The 21078-nt window shown below is 34.2% G+C and overlaps 1 protein-coding gene across 10 annotated transcripts in view; it reads right to left on the bottom strand.

Moving 5' to 3' along the window:
* Positions 1-7465: 7465 nt before the first annotated feature.
* Positions 7466-21078, bottom strand: part of PXDNL (peroxidasin like) — a 429120-nt gene continuing 415507 nt past the window's right edge. For 6 of the 10 annotated variants that reach the window (XM_072804658.1, XM_072804659.1, XM_072804662.1 and 3 more), the window contains 3 exons: positions 17568-17697; positions 8647-8760; positions 7466-7916 (listed from right to left, as the gene is read on the bottom strand). In XM_072804658.1, coding sequence (XP_072660759.1) covers positions 7785-7916; positions 8647-8760; positions 17568-17697 — 376 coding nt within the window. In that variant the 3' untranslated portion in view covers positions 7466-7784. Of the gene's footprint in view, positions 7917-8646; positions 8761-17567; positions 17698-21078 lie in introns of those variants that run through there. The other 4 variants (XR_012020206.1, XR_012020207.1, XR_012020205.1 and 1 more) reach the window with 3 other exon arrangements.

Here is a 21078-nt window from a genome sequence, read left to right as displayed (position 1 = left end):
AAGAAATATGTACTTCAAGTGATCAATGAGAAATACAATTCTAGCAATCCAAACTGCTTTGACTCCTTTAAATTTTTCAAAACACCATCAATCACAATACATTAATGAATCTAGAACTAAGAGTTTGGTTTTTTTGCTTGTTTTTTTTTTTTTTTCTGACCCTGTTTTCATATAAAAGTAATTAATTCTAATTCTAATAAGTATAAAAGGATTTGGAAACGCTTGTAACAACTAATACAAAAAATGCCCTTCATAAAAACAATGACAAAATAAATGCCTAGAGACTTCGATGTCCAAATTTTCTAATCTGAATTATTTTAATGAAGTGATGAACTCATCATCATAATTGGTTATAGGAGGGGAGTAGAGAGTAGTCTTGACCAAAAATGGTTTAGGATTTGCCTTTAAATGTCTGTCCTGGGGATCCCTGGGTGGCTCAGGGGTTTAGTGCCTGCCTTCAGTCCAGGGCGTGATCTTGGAGTCCTGGGATTGAGTCCCATATCCGGCTCCCTGAAGGGGGCCTGTTTCTCCCTCTGACTGTGTCTCTGCCTCTCTCTCTCTGAATAAATAAATAAAATCTTAAAAAAAAAATTCTGTCTTGTATCTTTTAATGAAGCATTAAGAAAATTGTAGTTCGGTAGGTGAGAAATGTCAAACTACACTAGACTCTGAGGGTATCTATCTATTTACATGCATACATCTATATAGATTCATGATATATGATATTTGGTGTATATCCCAAGAAAGAAACATTGCTCCTAATGCTTACTTTAAGTAGTATTCAAATAAGTTGATTTGTAGAACTTTTTTTTCTATTTTCATTTGAACCTCAAACATTTTGAAAGATGAGAAGGACATCCGTTACTTTCTGTGTTAACATTTGGAACAACTTGAGGCTACCAGACTCTAAGAAGCAGCTTTGGGTTATAGTCAAAGATTTTTAAGACACTAGCTCCCTGCCACCTGGTCTTTAGTCATTATCACTTCCTGATTTTTAAAAATTTCATTTCAAGTCCCTTGTCATTCACAGTGGCAGTGATACCTCAACAGAGAGGTGAGTCCAAGGCAATGAACAATCAGAAGGCTCTGACTTGAGTACCCCCCACCTCCATTATGTATTTCTATAGTCCCTACAATTGCCAAATCTCAAGGATAATAGACTAAAGGATGTTATATTTATAAAAATTCCAAGGTTCACACTTTTTTGTCATATTTTCATTGTCACTTTTGCTCTACATGTCTACAATGACACATTAATACATAAGGAGTCCTATGCATTACGGGTTCTGTTGTTACATCTGGTTAGAGGAAATCTCAGAGGCTGAAAAATGAAACCGTTTATAGGAGATCAAAGTAAACTATAGCTCAACACTCAATCATATTTCACAATTTTAGCTGCTTTCCACAAGATGTAATACGTATTATTTTTTTCCTTTTTAGTTTTGAGTGTAGTCTAAATATGCCATAATATCCATTCTAATTTCTTTGTTGATGGAAATGTATGTATATGCTGTTTTTTCTTATTTTTCCTTATTTTTTATTGCACTGTTATTGACATAGCATGATCTGTAAAATACCACTAAATTACTGAAATTTGTTAAGGTATTGCTGTGTAACCAGGAGTCAATTTTTAAAAATGTCTCATACAGAACTTTAAAGAGTATGTATTTTCTTACTGTTGGGGGAAGGATTGCATACATAAGCATTAGCTCAAGTTTGCTAACTATACTGTTCAAATATTGGCTAGCATTTTTCTGCTTGATATCTCAGTTTCTGAGAGAAGTATACAGAAATCTGAAAAAGGAATAATTATTGATTTGCAAATTTTATGTCCTAAAATGGCAGTTTTTCATGTGTTTAAACCTTAATACATGTAAAAACATTGTGATGTTTTATGTGTGTATAGGTGCAGGATTGTTATACTTTTCTAATAATTTGTTTCTTCAACACTACTGAATGACCAATAATCACCCTATATTAATTCTCAAGGGCTATTGTAACTAAATACCACAATGCCCATAGCTTAAACAACAGAAATGCATGGGCTCACAGATCAAGGTCTGGCAGAGTTGATTACTTCTGAGGTTGTGGGGAAAGGTTATGTTCTAGGCCTCTCTCCTCAGTTTATAGATGGCTGTTTTCATATTCCCAGGATGTGCTCCCTGTATCTGTGTATTTGTCTCTCAATTTTCCCTCTTTCATAAGGAAACCAGTCATACTGGATTAGGACCCACCTTAACAGTATCTATAAAATTTCTCTCTAAATAAGGTCACATTTTGGGCACCTGAGAAGCTCAGTTGGTTAAGCATCTGCCTTCAGTTCAGGTCGTGATCTCAGAGTCCTGGGATGGAGCCCTGCATTGGGTTCCCTGCTCAGCAGGGAGTCTGCTTCTCCCTCTGCCTCCCCCTGCTTATGCTCTCTCTCTCTCTCTCTCATAAGTAAATGAAATCATTAAATAAATAAATAAATAAGTTCACATTTTAAGGTACTGGGGGGTTAGGAATTAACCTATAAATTTTGGTGAAATACAATTCAGCCCATAATAAAGCTCTTTCAAAAGTCAGTAAAATATGGGATATCTCCCTTTTTCCTCAACATTTTTGTGACATTATGTTTTAGTTTTGTCATCTGCATGTGTGTACATTTGTGTATATGCATATATGCTTGCATATATACTTTTTAGAATCAGTTTTAAACTATGGATTTTGCCCGATAAGCAAATAATATTTTTATTTAATATGATTTCAAATACATTTAAATTTATTACCATTGTATTAACTTTTTCCATTAACCAAAATTTTATTTTCTTGCCTTCTTTTGAATTGATCGTATTTTTCTGAATTAAAATTGTATATTTCTATTATTTTAGTTACTACACTTAAATTTTTGAGTTTGTGATTTCTTGACTGGCACAAGCCAAGTGTTTTAATTAATTTTGTACCTTGGGATTTCTATACTCCAATGATCATGTAAATGTAAATCTCACATCTACATATGGTCTTTGACCATAACCAACTGTAATGTTTTCCAGAATCATCAGCATACATTTGTGTGGGTTCCAGGCATATTTACTCACCTCTGGCTCTAAACTCTTCATAATTACATCCAGTTAGATGCTTTTCCTTTATAAATGCTCTTCCTGTTTTATCTTTTTTTAAAAAATTTTGATTTGATTTTTTTGTTTGTTGTGGGCATCATCCTATTCATTTGCTCTAGACTGAGATTCCCATACCAACCACATAGTCCCTTGCTCTCCTAGTAAATATATTGTTTCTTCCACATACTTTTCCAGAAAACAGATTACTTAATACTTTCTATTGTTTAGAGGATTCTAAGTCTCTAAAAATCCAAGTTTTTTTCTAACTAGATTTAGTTCTTACACCCCAAAACATTGTAACCACTTCATGTGGATAATTTAGATCAGGTTATTTAGCCTCTATTCAACTTGTTTAGTCTACATGGTATTTTCTTTTTTTTTTTTTTAAAGTTTTTTAAAATTTTTATTTATTTATGATAGTCACAGAGAGAGAGAGAGAGAGAGAGAGAGGCAGAGACACACAGGCAGAGGGAGAAGCAGGCTCCATGCACCGGGAGCCCGACGTGGGATTCGATCCCGGGTCTCCAGGATCGCACCCTGGGCCAAAGGCAGGCGCCAAACCGCTGTGCCACCCAGGGATCCCTACATGGTATTTTCTTCTAAAATTTGAAGAATTGGAATCTCTACCAATTCAAAAATAACTAGAATTCTCATTCTAGCTCCTCCTAGTCCTGGGTATGCCATTCCATAAAAGACCTAGGTCTGTGTTCTTTGCAAAACACCAGATGTCTTCTCTTCTTTTGGTGGATGACTCATTGGAAGTGTTCTTAAGTAATTGTTCCACAGGAGACAAAAAATTGGAATGATTTGAATGCATCTCCTAACTTTTTAGAGAAAATAGTTTTGTTCTTAAAAAAATAATGACTTCATGAATTACTATTTATCATATTATATATCATAGTAATGTAGTGCATTTTATGGACTTTAAGTAGCTAGCAAGTGGTTTTTATTAAATAATATGATAGAGACATATGATTTATTTAAAAATTTTTAGTCATAGGTCCTTCCTTAAATGGTCTTCATTTATTCCTATGGGCACCTGGGTGGCTCAGTTAAGCATCCAACTCTTGATCTCAGCTTAAGTAGTTGTAAATGAAAGCCCTGCATTAGGCTCCATGCTGGGTGTGGAGCCTACATTAAAAACAAAATCTTCATTTATTTCTAATATTTTTGGATATATTAGCATACATGAAATTAAGAATATTCTCTAGAAAAGAAATTCTCCGGAGTCAGTTGACCAATATATGGATGATGGATAGCCAGATAAATGATGAATAAATAATTAGATAGTACATACCCTTTCCAGAGATAAAAATGCAGTTTAAAATTCTTTACATTAGATCATTCCCATACACACAAATTCCAAATGTGCACCAATATTTATGTGCAAGATATGAGAAGATAATACTATTTTAATTTTATTTATATATAATGTGTTTTATATATAGATGTCTATAATAATATTATGTATAAAATAAATATAAATATGTGTATATGTATAGTGTGCGTATATATGTATAGTCTGTGAGCCAGAGCCTTAAAGTTGAATCATTTTTGTTAATGATTAAATTTAAAGAAATTCTCACTCATTTTACAAAGTATGTTTAGAACACAAAATGAGCTTCATAGAAATACATATTCTGTCTATGTTTGAGATGCAGATTTAAACATTGATTCATTTCTGATGCTTGAAACAAAAGCCAGTAAATTATCTAATACAAGAACTAAAACATAGCATATGGAGTTATATTTACGGTTCAGATTTTAGCACTACTTATATTTAGTACATCATCCTTCATTTTGTATATTCATGAGCAAGTAAAAAGGTTTTACATTGTTTTTTAAAAACTCTCTCATTCCGATAAATGTTGAGGACACTCAACTAAATATGGCTTTTAATAAAGCACATCTTTCCTAAAATGGAAGATAGGATTTCTGTCTGAGCTATTCATGAACTCAATTATCTTACTAATAAACTATATTTATTGCAAATGAAAATGCATTATACATGACATTCCAGTCTCAAATAAAAGCTGTCTATACCTCTTCAACTACATGTCATGTAGTTCCTCGTGCAGTGTGGTCACTTATGTATAAGAAGGCACAGAGTAGACATTAAAGATCCCATGAAAGAAAAGAGCTATTTTTCTACCTTTTCATACAATCTGGCTAAAAAAAGCTTTGTGTTTCTTTAGCAGAGGAAGTCAGGAAAAGAGTGAGCCCAAGAATGCTTTCATCTTCTTCGTATCATATATCATCTCCTCATATATACCTCTTTTGCCCCCGATCAGAAAAATGTCACATGTAAAAAACATCAAACTTTACCTCAAGTAGATTTCATGGCAGGATACATAAAATACTGTTGATGCATTTGGATTTTCAAAGTTTTAAGGTTCTTTGGAATAAACAAAATCACTAAAGAAGAAACAGCATCGTATTTGTGTTGCATAGAAAATGTAGAGAAGAGGGACACCTGGGTGGCTCAGCCATTGAGTGTCTGCCTTCAGCTTAGGTCATGATCCCATGGTCCTGGGGATCGAGTCCTGCATCAGGCTCCCTGCATGGAGCCTGCTTCTCCCTCTGCCTATGTCTCTGCCTCTCTCTCTCTGTGTCTCTCATGAATAAACAAATAAAATCTTAAAAAAAAAAAAAGAAAAAAATGTAGAGAAGAATACACACACATATACACACACATACAAAACTGAAAATAACATTTACATCTGGACTGTAGATATGAAATACAAAGGTGTATATATCCTTGGGAAATACTTGAAATTTTAATTATGCTCAATATTACTTAAAAAATGAAGCATCTTATAAAACAAAGTCAATTAAATGAAATACAAATAAAATGAATAAAGCAAAAGGTAATCTGTATGATTATATTAAAACCATATCTGTAAAGGTGACTGAATTTTCAAATTGTCACTTGACAGACAAGTTTTTAAAACCCCATGTCCCATTTTCAATAATTTTGTTCTGCTATTTTAGTATCTGCTTATGTTTAATGAGCCAAACATATTGACTAGGTGACATCCAAGTTAACATGTGGTCAGTGTACAAAAAGTAAGATGAGATATCATACAGATTTTGTCTAAACTTAAATAAAATGTTAAAATGACAAATGAATATGATGAGAAACCTAAATTATTATGTGTATGTTATTGTTATTTGCAATATGTTTACTGTGGTTTCAGAGGAACAAATTATACTTCCATGAAATTTAGCTTCATCTCACTTTGTTGGATTTTGAAAGGCCACCAAATGTCAAGCTTTTGGGACTTATTAAACTTTGTCTTTCAAAATGTAATATAATTATAAGTTGTTTTGGACTTAAAAACATATCAATCAATAAACCTTTAGGACATAGTAAGTTTTGTCCTTAAATTTCTTTGTAAAAAATTATTTTGGACCTTAGGAGGAAATAACCAATACATTTTTACAATAATGATGTGTATCATCAAACTCCAAAAACATCTTTCCTCACTAGGATTATTAAAACTATAAGAATATTTTCACTAAAATGAATACTGCATTTTACATAATACTTCTAAATACTGGGAGATTTGCCTGTTTTTAAATGTTTATTTTATAGTTGGAAAACAGTAGAGTTATCACCCTGAGAGCCCCTCTGGGCAAGATACTACATGAAATCTTTCCCTAAAAGTTCTGGAATAAAGAATTTCTTAAAGAAATCTACCAACAACTGCAACCACTCCCTACATATGGTTGCACAGTATTTTAAGAGAATTTATTAAGTGAAACTCACCTACTTTACTAAGTATTCAATCCTGAGTACAGCTAACTTGTCTATTGGGTTGTATTTTAATAGCTACAACAAAGTGCCAACATTAGAAGAAACCTCATAGCAACACCTTTTGTTAAAGCCAAAAACATTTCCAATTTTTTCTGATAGTAAATTCAGATTGCTCCTGAATTGCTCAGATATGAAAAATTTCAATTTTGACATCTTACAAGTGGTAATGATGACAAGTTAGGGAAAGGCAGAGATTGAGCAAGGCTCTTTGAAGGCTTTTTCCCTCATAGTGTTTGTATTTTCCAGCCAAATGTAAAAATGGCAAGCTCCTCCAAATAATGATACTTTCACTGACTGTTACCTAATGTTCTATAAATTAGAGCCTAATGACGGTTAAGGTAAGTGCCTTCCCAGAAAAATCTGGCCATTGTCTAGGTTCTAGATATGAGAGATGGAGTGGACTGAGGAAAGCAGCATGTATTACATGTGCCAGACTTATCATAGATCTTTCCAGATGTTTTCTCTGAGTGCAAAACCCATTCTCTCAAAATTCCTGGAGATCATATAATCTCCTGAATTTTGAAATGAGAGATTTTCCACAATACTCAAATTAAGAAAAAATATTTCATGATATTCTTTTTATTTCTATATATGGTATATAAAACTAGTAGCTTACAATAAGAAATATTTCTCAAAAAGTAATCCCTATGTTTTTTATAGACTTTAATTTTGCATTACTTCAAGATATGTTAGAAAATGAAAAGATACAAGATCTTCAGTATGTTGAAGGGTTAAACGAACTAATTTGTTTTAAATTGGTGATTTCTCTGCCAGGGGTGTGACTACAGGTTTAAAGTGCTGAAGTCCTAAGTGCCTGACTGCCTTATTCGGAGAAATTCCCCATTCAGGGCTCAAGAGCAGTAAATTGCTTAGTGTTTCTCTGAGGAATCAGCTGGCATTCCCCGGTCTCTGCAAACTGGACAGCAGGTTCCTTTCACCAATTCAAGACTAGGACATGGAGCCGGTGGACAAGTCTTCACCACGCAGGTGACCTGGCCACTCTGAAAAGCAACATTCAAAGATTATTTCCATGTTCCTTACACTGGAACTATCTTTTTAAAAGTTTCTTAAAGTATGTAATCTGATTGGCTGACTATCTTAATATAAAAATTAACTGAAGTATGAGCTAACTTTTACATGTAGTTCCTATTAATGCTTTATTTCTACATTTGCACCATAAAAAAGTAAGGCTGGATGTACTAGACTATAAAACATTACCTCCCAATCTGTAGGGCATGGGATGTGGGAAAAGGCAGGAGTGATTCATGTCAGTTCTGCTCAAAAAACAATAAAGACTGAGCTTTTTCCTTTTGGTGGATACCATGATAACATTTTTAAATATTTACCAAGTGCTTTCAGGCAACATTTGTAGTGAGCCTGACTGGAGAATAAGGAGATGAATTCAAGACCCATTTCAGCCTCTGCTTACTTGTGGTGGTCTTGGGCAAAGCTCAGTAAACATCCTGAGTGTCAGCTCTCTCAATGATTAGTGAAAATGTGAAAAGCTCATATAACATTTGGCAAGTGCTCATTAGATAGTGGGCCTATTTACATCAATAATCAGAAACCTCAAAATCTCACATCAATATCTTGACTTGAAAAATATACCTAGAATCTATTCACAAAAAGAAAATCTTTTTCTTTTGTGAATTTTTCAGGTATATCTCAACCAGCAGGCTAACAGAAGTAAAAGAAGAGGAGAAAGATGGAAAAACTTCTAGCAGCACACACCTTACACATACAGCTAATGCAGTCTTCTTTCATCCAGTGTTCATTGTCTTTTCTTCGAATCCCTTTATCATCTGTGCATCCTGCCTGCCTGAGGCGTGCCTCCAGCTTGTTTATCTAAAAGAGGAGGCGAAGGAAAGGAAAGTGGGAATTGAAATAGTACCAACAAAGCAGATAACTAACACAGTTTGATCAAATGCCCTATTCTGTAAGCACACACCTAGAGGGCAAAAGAAACTTCAAAGCCAACATAATTTTTCCTAGCATTATTTTTTACCAAAAACTTAATGAATCTGAGTCATCCAGTGTCTAAGCTAATACATAGTTCCCTATATATGGCAAAATGTTAAATATGGATGTAATATCTGAAAGAAGTCAGTTATAAAAGAATGGAATTAAAATCAAATGAATAGAATTACATATTTGAAAAGAATCTTAGTAAGCATTAATATTAATTCAACAAATCAATATTTTATTTAATTTTTATACTTAGGTTATCATAAACAACATTCCTTGAACAAATGTTTATTAGACTTCAAAGATAAAGCAAATAATCCAGGGTCTCAAGGAGCTTAAGACTTAGTGGAATAACAGACCAATAAATCACAGTGCTAAGCCAATTAGATAATGATGATATATCCGATGCAGAAGAAGAGCAGAAGACAAGCTTCTCCCAGTTCTGCTTCAGGAGGTAAGGGAAGACCTCAATGGGAAAAAGCATTTGAGCTGTAAGTAGATATATGACAAAATTATTCAGGAGAACAAGCAGGGAAAAGGCATATCAGACAAAAGGGAAATTTTGGCCAAAGCATGGGGACCACAAACAGGTCAGGAATATAATCTGCTGTGGAGGGTAAAAGGCACAGGGGAGGTGTTGGTGAGAGTCAAGGCAGCAAGAAAACTAGGACCTTAGCAGTCCTATAAATTAATTTAGATAGTATAGTCTCTAGAGGATGGGGAAAAATGGCAGTGATCACATAATGGCAATATGAAGACAGACTAGTGAAAGCAGAGAAAATGCAAGGAGGTCCACATGGGCTCAACAGAGAAAGGAGGATGTGAGAGTCAGGAAGAGACATTGAGTAGGTGGATGTGTTTGGTTGGATTGGGGTGGGGAGGGAAGAGAGAACACAAGATGACTCCAAAGTTCCAAGTTTCATAAGGTGCGTAAAGGATGGTGATGTTCACCAAGATATATCCTAGAGAATGCATTACAAAAGAGTAATGATTCATAGAGAAATTAAAGGTGCTTAATTGAGAAGAATTTTAGAAAGGATGAAAATAATACAGTTTTACAAAAGAAGAAAGGATGAAAATAATACAGTTTTACAAAAGAAGCTAAGTCCAAGAGCATTGAATGACTTATGAAGGTTGCAGCTGCAATGCTATGGGCTGAACTGTATCCCCCCAAATTCATACGTTGAAGCTCCCAATACCTCAGAATGTGACAGTATTTGGATATAAAGTCCTTAAAGAACTAACTAACTTAAAATGTGGTCACAGAGATGGGACCTAATCCACTGTGACTGGTATCGCTGTGAAAAGTGGAGATTAGGGTCCAGACACGCTGGGAAGTCTGTGTGAAGATACAAACCAAGAAGAGATACCATAGGAGAAACCAACCCTGTCAACATCTTGATCTGGGGCTTCCAGCCTCCAGAACTGTGAGAAATTATTTTCTGTTGTAAAGCCACCTCACCTGTGGTAGTTGTTATGCCTGTGCTAGCAATACATGTATCATTAGGGATAGATCCCATATTACCCATATTCTCAAAAGACCTTTCTAGTGTATATCTAAGAATCATTATGATTTATCCTCTAGTGACTGTTCCTTTCAGATTCTCTGATTTCTGTTATTTGGTTGGAAATGATATAATAATTTCAAATACTTGACCATGACTGTTTGTTGACAGAAACATTGTGCCCAAGAAAAATAAGGAGACAAACAATAGACCAGATTAGATGTCTTAAAGACCATAAAAGCAATGATTTGTTTTTAAATGGTTATTGAGCACCTGCTATTTGTCAACTAGTCCTAGGAGAAACTACAATGATAAATACTCCTGGTTTTCTATTCTTAAGGATTCTGCAATGTGGTGGAGGAGAGGGAATTTGTGCAAAAATAAATATGATACAAGCCCAGATGTTGTGTGCTATAAGAGTATATACATAACCAATATGGGATTTCAAGGGATTATTTTTAGAAAAATGGAATGGGAAAGGGAATAATCAGGGAAGAATTTACAATTTAAATGGTACTTGTGCTAAGCCTTAAATAAAGATGGCATTTAGAGAAATGGTAATGGTAGTTACCATTAATGGTAGTTTTTATGCACATGGGAATATGGGTGAGAGGGACAGTACATTTCAGCTAGAAGAAAAATGTGTGAATGAAGTAAATAAGAAGGGAGGATGAAAAGTGAGTAAGTTTGGAAAAAATTATGGAATATGAGAAAAAAATTATTTGGAAATCAGATAAAAAGATGAGTTAGGACTGCATTTTCAAGAGCCAAGAATACCCATGAACTTGGAATTCATTAAGGAGGCAAAAAGTCTTGATGTAAAAGTAAACAAACAAATAAATAATATTGATTTTGTAAAATATTTTACGACATTTGAGTTGAAGTAGGATAGCAGAATGGCCTTTGGGGATAATTTAGCTTTACAGTGCCTACACGTGGGAAGGCACTGTAAAACTCATTATTTTATTCATTATGCAGTAGGATTCTTACCTGTCCAATATATGCCAGCTAAACACTGATGAACTAAAAGACTAAATCTCTGGCTTTATGTAAGCAATGATGATGGAGATGATGATAAATTAAATATTGGGGGGGGGGATGATAAGGTTTTACGACTAGATGTGGACTAAATTAGTCATTCCCTGAGCAGAGTCATGAGTGTGAGAAATGAAAATCATAAAATTCTGTAGAGATATTAGTGATTATGGCCTAGAAGACTAAGACCAAAAAAAAAAAAAAAAAAACCACAACACTTTTATTTCTAAATATACTGAGAACATGAAAACATTAGGAAAGTTGAATAAGTTCCAAAAAATAAAGAGTAGAACAATTCTAAGATATAGAAAAGATATTTACATGGTAACTTCTGTTGTCAAAGAGAAAAGTATTACAGAGGAAAAGCAAATAGACAAATGATAGTAACACATCTATTGTAAACTTCAGGCACTTAGAACAATACTGTATTTTCAAGTGACAAAGAAATTCTTTAAGGGAAATAGTCTGAGAACTGTCTATGTACCATAAATATAAGAGATAGAATGCACGATAAAATTTTGGTCTGGACTTAATTACAAAGTCTTGAGAATAAGAGGCTCTTTGATGGGGAGTCAGAGAATATGCTGGATCATAACTTTCCTTTCCCTATTTTCCCATGTACTTATTGCTAGTATATCAAAATACAATTTATTATTGTATGTTTATCTTGTTTATCTTTTATCCTGTGACTTTGATGAATTTGCTTATTAATTCTAAGAGTTGTTTGGTAGATTTCTTGCAACTTTCCAAGAGGTAACTATATCATCTGAAAATAGTTTTCTTTCTTCCTTTCCAATCTGTAGACGTTTTTCTTTTCTTGCTTTATTGCACTGGTAGGAACTTCCAGCACTCTGTTTAATAAGAATGGTGAGAATGGGCACCCTTACTTTATTGGCAATAGTAGGAGGAAAGCATTCAACCTTTCACCATTTAGCTTATTAATACAGTGGGTTACATTAATTAATTGATTTTGGAGCATTAAACAAGCCTTGAATTCCTCAAACAATCCCCATTTAATTATATAATTCTTTTGGTTTATTGCTATATTCTCTGTTAAAAGGTGTCACATGCATATTCATGAGGATATTGGTATGTGGCTTTCTTCCTTTGCACTATCTTTGACTAGTTTTGGTATCAGATTAATACTACTTTCAAAAATGATAAGTATTCCCTCCTCTACTATTACTGGAAAATTGTTAATTTTTCTTAAACATTTGATAAAACTCTGACATTTGAAGCCATCTGCACCTGAGGATTTGGGGAAGATATTTTTTTTAAATTAATAATTCAATTTCCTTAGCAGTAATAAAGCTATTCAAATTATGTATTTCATAATTGGGTGAATCACAGTGGTTTGTGCTTTTTAAGGAATTAGTTCTCTTAATGTAGTTGTCAAATTTAGATGTGAAGATTTTTCCTTCTTTCTTCTTGCCATGAGTATATTTAGCTGTTAATTTTCCAGGTTCTTGAGGTAAAAACTTAGATTATTGATTTGAAAGGCATTCCTTTGGGGCACCTGGTTACCTCAGTGGTTAAGCATCTGCCTTTGGCTCCGGTTGTGACCCCAGGCTTGGGATTGAGTCCTGTGCCATGCTCCCCTTATGGGCCATGAATTATCTATCATTAGATTATCATTGACTACACTTTTTCCCACATCTCAGAGAAGAAACCTAGATGACTACTCCCTAACTTCTTTCCTATTATGGTTCTGGGTTAGTCTACCAATAAGAGGCACTCATGTAATATTGGAAAGGAAAGCAGTATTATTTTCAAGCACAGTTGTTAACAGGTATATAGGCTGAGCTTGAGGATTCTATGAAATTGCTAAGACTCCCTATGGCTTCCAGGTGAGCTCTTGTGAACCAAACAGCTTCCAGCACCTGTTTCTATGACCTCTAGGCCTATCATTCTTCCCACAGTTGTGAAAACCTATGATGTCTTGACATCTTGTATTAAAATCCATCCTATTTGGAATTACTAGAGGAGTTTCTCTTATTTTCACCAAAAGCTGATTTATACAGTACATCCCCTTGGGACATAAAATAAGCTTACATTTTATTTGTTTTTTATTTTATTTTATTTATTTTTTTAAGATTTTATTTTTAAATAATCTGTCCACCCCATGTAGGGCTTGAACTCACAATCCCAACTCAAGAGTCATATGCTCTACTGACTGAGCCAGACAGGTACCACCCCCCCACCCCATAAGCTCACATTTTAAATTGAATGTTAGTGTTTCATCTTTCTACTGAAATTTTTAAAAATCAACTGCAAATTTTTCATAGGAAATAATAAAATACTAAAAGAGAAAATTCCCTCTAAAATTTCATTAAAATTGATGTGGTATTCCAACTAATCTTATGTAAGTACATGCAAATTATTTAGTGACATCTGTGTATCTCCACAGTTCTATTCATTGGTATTCAAAATTAAGCATTTTTTTCTGAGTTGTGTCATAAGGTCTGAGATCTGGTCATGTATGACCTAATATCTGAAAAAAATGACTCTGAAAACTTAGGTCCATATAATAAAACAAATAAGCTCCATTTTTTTGCTACATCATGGCCCTAGAAATTACATCAAAATGTACAGAACATCTTATTTTCTTTTTTTTAAGATTTTATTTATTTATTCATGAGAGACACACACACACAGAGAGAGAGAGAGAGAGAGAGAAAGAGAGGCAGAGACACAGGCAGAGGGAGAAGCAGGCTCCATGCAGGGAGCCTGATGTGGGACTCAAACCCGGGACTCCAGGATCACGCCCTGAGCTGAAGGCAGACGCTCAACTGCTGAGCCACCCAGGCGTCCCAACATCTTATTTTCTATAAACAAATGATATGCTTGCAAGATAAGTTTCTAGCCTATAACACTTTAAATAAGTTCTAGCTCTGGCTAATAATATGTTATAATGACAGAGGTGTAAACGCCATAAACCTCAACCATAAGGTAATAAATATCTGTATGATAGGCTCCTAGAGAAAGAAAAATTATATACATAATACCAAAGGGTTGTGGAAAAAGCATATATCATATGAAGACTACAATTCAATTTTATTATGATCTTGACATTTATACAAAATATAGTATATGCTTATTTTATTAATTTAATTATTAAATTAAATGCAAACTTATCTGTCTTATTTAACTTGAATAGAACTTGAAATAAATGGTTTAAGAGATGAGATTTGAATGGCCTTGGTTTCTTTTAAAAAACCTGATGGTTTGACTCTGGTTGTATGTTTTATTTTACTCTATGTTCATTCAAAAAGATACCGGGGATCTGGGAACTTGTTCCAAAGTTTCAACTATTATTTATAAAATACTTACTGTGACCTAAAACAATTTGAACACCTGAGTAAGAGTTTAATTTTAATTAAAGGTATCAATTCTTATATAGCATCTCATTGTTCATTATATAACACCTCTACCCCCCACACACCCAGACACCCTTTACAGACTATAACAAATTGAAATAATTAAATGTTCTGAGTGTATTTATGGCTCTAGTTATCTCTACAATGATCAGAATCATATTTAAAGGGTAAATATAATTTACTATAATCCAGTGATTACAACCTATAACACCATGGAATTTGCAGACCACTTTCATTACTTTGATTCTATCACAGTTAAGGGACAAACATTAATGAATATCTTTTCTAGACATTCCATAATCACCTAATGAATGTAAATAATCAATAATGGAAAATGTCAAGACTGGCACTATCTCATAATCCCGTAAACATAATGCACCAAGCGTTAGAAAGTAAAGATAGAAACTGTGGCCAATAACTGAAGGTTGGAACCTTTTGTCATAGACAAGGGATGGGTCTCAAGAATAACAATGATCTCCTATGTGATGAGTACCTCTATCCTGTTTAATCTCCTTCTTCATTGTCTTTAACTTTACCATAAGAAATACACATGACTTTATCTGGATGCTCATCTTTCATAAAATAAAGAGTTTTGTTTTGTTTTTTTATTTATTTACAGAATATATTGCATTGATACTAATAAACAAAGCTGCACACACTGCACAATCAGGAATGTCCTTCTTAGCTAAGAGGATACATTTCAAATTAACTTGGACCATTAAAACTCAAGTCTTTATACAGTAAATGACAAATTAACAACAAATGTTAATTTCACAAATCCTCATAATCTGAAAATATGCTTTTCCTCTGAACTTTTGTCTTCATTCTCCTGTCCACCTCCGAGTGCTTCCTGCTTTGGTCATAGGTGTAGTTGCAGATGCTCCCTCAGAAAATATGCTCAATTTATCTCTATGTTTCAGTCTCAACTCTTTTTTTCTTTTTTCAATCTCCTTTACATGATCCAGATTGAGTTCTGACATGAGTCAATATTTCCCAATGCTGGTATTATGTCATATTTATGTATTCATTCAATTTTTATCTGTCAAGATTTTGCTGGATGTAATTCACTGTGTGCACAGCTCTGGACACTAATGCAACCTCTTTCCATCTGTGTGTCCAGCCACAGCTCAGAGAGCTTCTAACTGCCTTTCCCATCTTTGTTCACTCCTAATATACCCTTTATATTCATTACACATTCAGAACTTTTTTGAGTTCAAGAAGGAAGATTGGTTGTTTTTAAACAAATACCATGTGTCAGACACTGAGGATCCAGTAGTGAAACAGTCCCAGCTATTAAGAAATTTACAAAAAAAAATAAAAAAATAAAAAAAAAAAAAAAGAAATTTACAATGTAATATAAGAGACAGAGCAAGTTAACAGGGAAAAACACTTTTTCTTGATACATTTAGAAATATGTGCTACTTCAGGGTTTTACTGGACACCTAAGAGGGCCAGCTACTGCAGTCTGGGGGTATCTGGGATGCTTTTAATCACTACAGCACATATCAAAGATGAAATATCACCGACATGTAGATAAAATTGGACTAAAATGTTGCTTATGGATTCTACTCATGTCTGCAAACCCCTGGACTCAGTGGTGTCCCAGCGTTGTAGGTCACTCCAACCATTCCAAGATGGAATGACCTTTACCTTCAAGAATAACTTCACACTTTTCAGATTTATGCTCACACTCAGATTGTACAAGTGACTGCACATGTGGGTATCTGGTCACAAGGAAGGTCACTGATAGGGAGCACACTGATGCGAACCACGACTGCAGCCAGCCCCCCAGGGTAGCACACTCAGCAAACAGATAATCTTGCAGTTTTGTACAAGATAATATGTTTATGTTCAAAAGCAATAGTAATATGTGAAGTTCACAAAGTGCCTCTGCCATAACATTCCTGAAAGTCCAGAGGACAAAATTTATTCAGAATGGTTAAATAAATTGCAAAGGTCATAACTTGTGAAGGCAGAACTTCCTGGTGGCAGATCCTGGGTTCTTCTCACACCCCCACAAGGTTTTCCTCCCTCAAGGCCTTAATGGTATGAAACAAAGCATATGCTTTGCAGTGACATTAAAGTTGAAGAAGGAGCCAGCATAGTACCATGCCGTGAAAGAGATCAGACTTCCATTTCTGAAGAAAACCATCTAATTGTCATTGTAATACAAGCCAAATCTCTCATTGACTCGTTCCCAAATTATAGAAAAAATTAAATAAATCATGGGCCAGAACAACTGAGAAAATAAGCAAAAATGCAGAGGAGTGTGGAAATTTCATTTTTAACAATAGCTTTTTCAGAAAAGGAAAGCCAGACAAAGCAGTAATACCTAAGAGGCTTGTCTGGACTCCATTTCAATATATATATATATATATATAATATATATATATATATATATATTATATATATATATAAAAGAAAAGTATGTGTTGGCCCATTATAAATTATCTACATCCACAGAGATGAAGGCACCCAAACATAACTATTTAGAAAAGCACTGAGCAGGAACTCAGAAACCCACTGAGCAGAGAGCCCCCATCACTGGAACCCTGGGTATTGAAGACACTGGTATTTGGTAGAAAGGAAGTAGGTTTTACCCAAGTGCTCCTTCACTCAATTCAACTATTACAAGGAAACTCTCTACATAAATAATAACTCCCCATTATTATTGTTATTGTTGTATTTACATAGTCATTGGATAGATTTTTCAAATATAGTTATTCCAATCTATACAATAAAGGCGTGTTGGTTAGGGGAAAAAACAAACCTGTTCTCTGAGAGCTTTAATGGTTTTTTGAATTTCCACCGCAAAACTGCTGAAATCTTGGGCAAATTTTGTTTTTGCCAGAACTGTCATATTTTTACTATCTTCATCAATGTACAAGTGATCTTGCTGCCTGTTTACACAAAAAGCAAATAAAATGCTGTAAAAACAGAAGTTCCATGGTAAAAAAAAAAAAAAAAAAATCAAGAAATATTCCCCAGGCATTGGAATGTACATGACATTGTGACTCCTGTTCTGTGTGGCCATAAAAAGATGTGACTGGAAATATAAATTGAAATTAAATGACATATAAGAAGATAATCCAGAGGGATCCCTGGTGGTGCAGCGGTTTGGCGCCTGCCTTTGGCCCAGGGCGCGATCCTGGAGACCCGGGATCGAATCCCACGTCAGGCTCCCGGTGCATGGAGCCTGCTTCTCCCTCTGCCTATGTCTCTGCCTCTCTCTCTCTCTCTGTGACTATCATAAATAAATAAAAATTAAAAAAAAAGAAGATAATCCAGAGAGTCACATCTGTTTCACATATTTTACTGAAAATGATATTTTTTCTTAGGAAATAAAGGGAATGCCATGTAGTATTACTTATCTATTTGACATATTATTTAGATCTCAAATTTTGTCTTTTGCTAAAAATTGTTCACTTTGCAGTGACAAATTAAATATTATATTTTATATAGCATACAGGTGGGAAAGTTCCTTGCTCTATTATAAATTCATAGCAAGAACTAAATTAAGATAAGAATACTAGTCTGGCAAAAATCTAATCTTAAACCAGATGCAAAATAGCTCAGTATTGTTGATAATAAAAGGAAATAAAAAGTCTTGGGCTGAATTTAAAATAAGATTCCTAGAGCCTAACTGAAGCTCTCAAAAGACAGAGGTAAATGATGAATTTGGGAAATTGAAAGTTCCATCCCTCTATGATTACAATATATTATTAAAAATATTTATATAGAGATTTGATTTAGTTGATATACTATTCATGTCTCAAGTTTTCTTTTTTCCCCCAAATTTTGTTAAAAGTTCTTCTTTGTGAAGAAGCTATTGTAACTTTCAAAATTGTTCTGCTTTGTTCTGCTTGACATATATCTTCTATTGGTCAATAAAAAAATGGCTTGCCAGACACAGTACATTCTAGGAATGCGTAAAACAATTCCTAAGTGGATTGCTCCACCCTAGAGGCCATATTACTTTATTCAACGCACCCAGCTGTGCTGAAAAAGTCTCCAAGCAGCCCTATTTTTCAGATGAGAATACCGTAACTTAGAAAGTTGTCAATATGTTCATATCATATAGCCATCAAATTGCAGAGCAGGATGCAAATCGGGATTTTTAAAGACAAAATTTAGAAGTCCTTTCTTAATGTAGTGACATGGACATGTTAGGCCTGATCATATTTGTGTTTTTAGGTAGTGCAGAAGGAGAGAAGATACACAAGGATACCAGTTAGGTATTGGGGATGATGAAGGATACCAGATTTTTGGGGGTGGTGAAGGGAGCTGAGGGGGAGGATGGAAGGAAAACATAGACATTATGAATGTTGCTATATTTTAAATTTTTTTATTTTAGATTTTATTTATTTATTTATTTATTTATTTATTTATTTATTTATTCATGAGAGACACACAGAGAGAAGTAGAGAGATAGAGGGAGAAGAAGGCTTTTCACAGGGATTCTGATGCAAGACTGGATCCCTGGGCTGGGATCACACCTTGAGCCGAAGGCAGACGCTCAACTGCTGAGCCACCCAGGTGTCCCGCTATATTTTAAATTCTAATTAAAAACATAATGCTCAGCATAGAATTTGTAAGAAAAAGAAATAAAATTTATCAAGTTAAACTGATGTTAATTCATGAATAGTTTATTGAAAAGATAGCTCAATTTGTGACCAAGAGAGAATAAATACAAGAAAGATTGATGTGCAGAGAAAAGTAAAAGTGAAATCAGAGCCTAAGAGATCTGTGCACATTGAGTGAAGGGATTTGGCCCTCTTTGGTCTAAGCAAGTCTTATATTAAGCACAACAGAACTATTTACAAAAAGGTTACTGAAGTGTATATAGTTAAAAGACAGAACAAACCTTTTTACTATCATATCAACAATAAACAACAAAGCTCTGGGAGCACATGGAACAGATTTAGTTTCCTTAGACTGGAATTTAAGGCCTTTCTCTCTCTGCCTCAATCTCCTTTTATAGAACATTCTTCCAGAATGCTCTTCATGCCTAAGCATTGAACACACCAGTCCTTGAGAGTCGGAAGCTTTACCATTCTCCAAACACACCTAACTCTTCTTCCCCCTGCCACTTTGCTCACTGTTTTTTCAGACTGGGAAGCCTTAAACCTTCATCAAAATCTTACTATCTTTCTTAAGGTATGACCTGTGCATAGGCTATGTAAGCCCAGTAGGATTATCCACACCTTGTTCTCAACTACATAACATTCTAATTGGATTTCATATCAGGACTTACATGAACACTTTGTTTAAAGAGCTGACATTTGTATATAGTAGCATTTAAAAAATATATGGCATAAAGTAGCACTGTTTGCTATCCTTTTATGGAATGCCTATAAAATGCCGCATCCTACATTACCATTAAGTGCTTTACATATATATATTTCCAACATAATAATCCCATAAAGTCAGTATTATTATGATCATTTTACAGCTGAGGAAACTGAGACTCTGAAATTTGACATATTTGTGGTTATGCAGTAGTGGAAACAGGGTGTGAACCTGTGCCAGAATCTGAAGCTTCACCCATCCCTCTTATCAGATGGCCCTACCTTCTCTCCTAGACTATAAATCTTATAAGACAGAGACCCTGAGACCCTGTCTTGTTCATTTCTGCAGACTTCACAAATTCTCACTTGTGATTGAGGGCAGGATCTCCAAAAATGTATTTTGAATTTGACTGAATTATAATACTTAGGAGGCTGCTACAAAGACAAAGTTAGTAGTTTATGGTAACAAAGTGTCTTCAATAGTATTTTTCCTAGGGAGCTGTGAATTACAATGTTTTTATATTTGTTTCTCATAATTTAATTATACAAGCATCTACTGAATATTTACTCAGTGAGAAGGAGCTATTGCATATACCCATGTTCAAGTCATTGTTTCTATTTTCAGAAACTTCCAAGACAATTATGAGGAGAAACTTTGTAAAGAAGTAATTATAGATGAAGCTTATATGTAAGTGTCACAAGAGATTAATCTGAGATCCTAACAGATTTCAAATGAATAAGACTAACATTTCTTGATTTCCTAGGGGTTCAAAAATATTCCATCTTGGTCACAAATTAAGCCTTCCTTGCAATACACTATACATGAATTAAACTCAACTTAACTTGACAAATATTATTACTTTTCTTAAAACAATATGCTGACTTTCCTATTTTTAAAAATAATTTAAAAAATAGCAATACCCATAACGTGATTTAAGGAATGAAAAATAATATTTACAATGTACAATTTTCTATACTTTATTGAGAAATAGT

Source organism: Canis lupus, chromosome 28 (genome assembly GCF_048164855.1).
Source record: "Canis lupus baileyi chromosome 28, mCanLup2.hap1, whole genome shotgun sequence".
NCBI classification, from domain to species: Eukaryota; Metazoa; Chordata; class Mammalia; order Carnivora; family Canidae; genus Canis; species Canis lupus.
The sequence above is the reverse complement of the archived record's forward strand: the minus strand, read 5'-3'. Positions and strand labels throughout refer to the sequence as shown.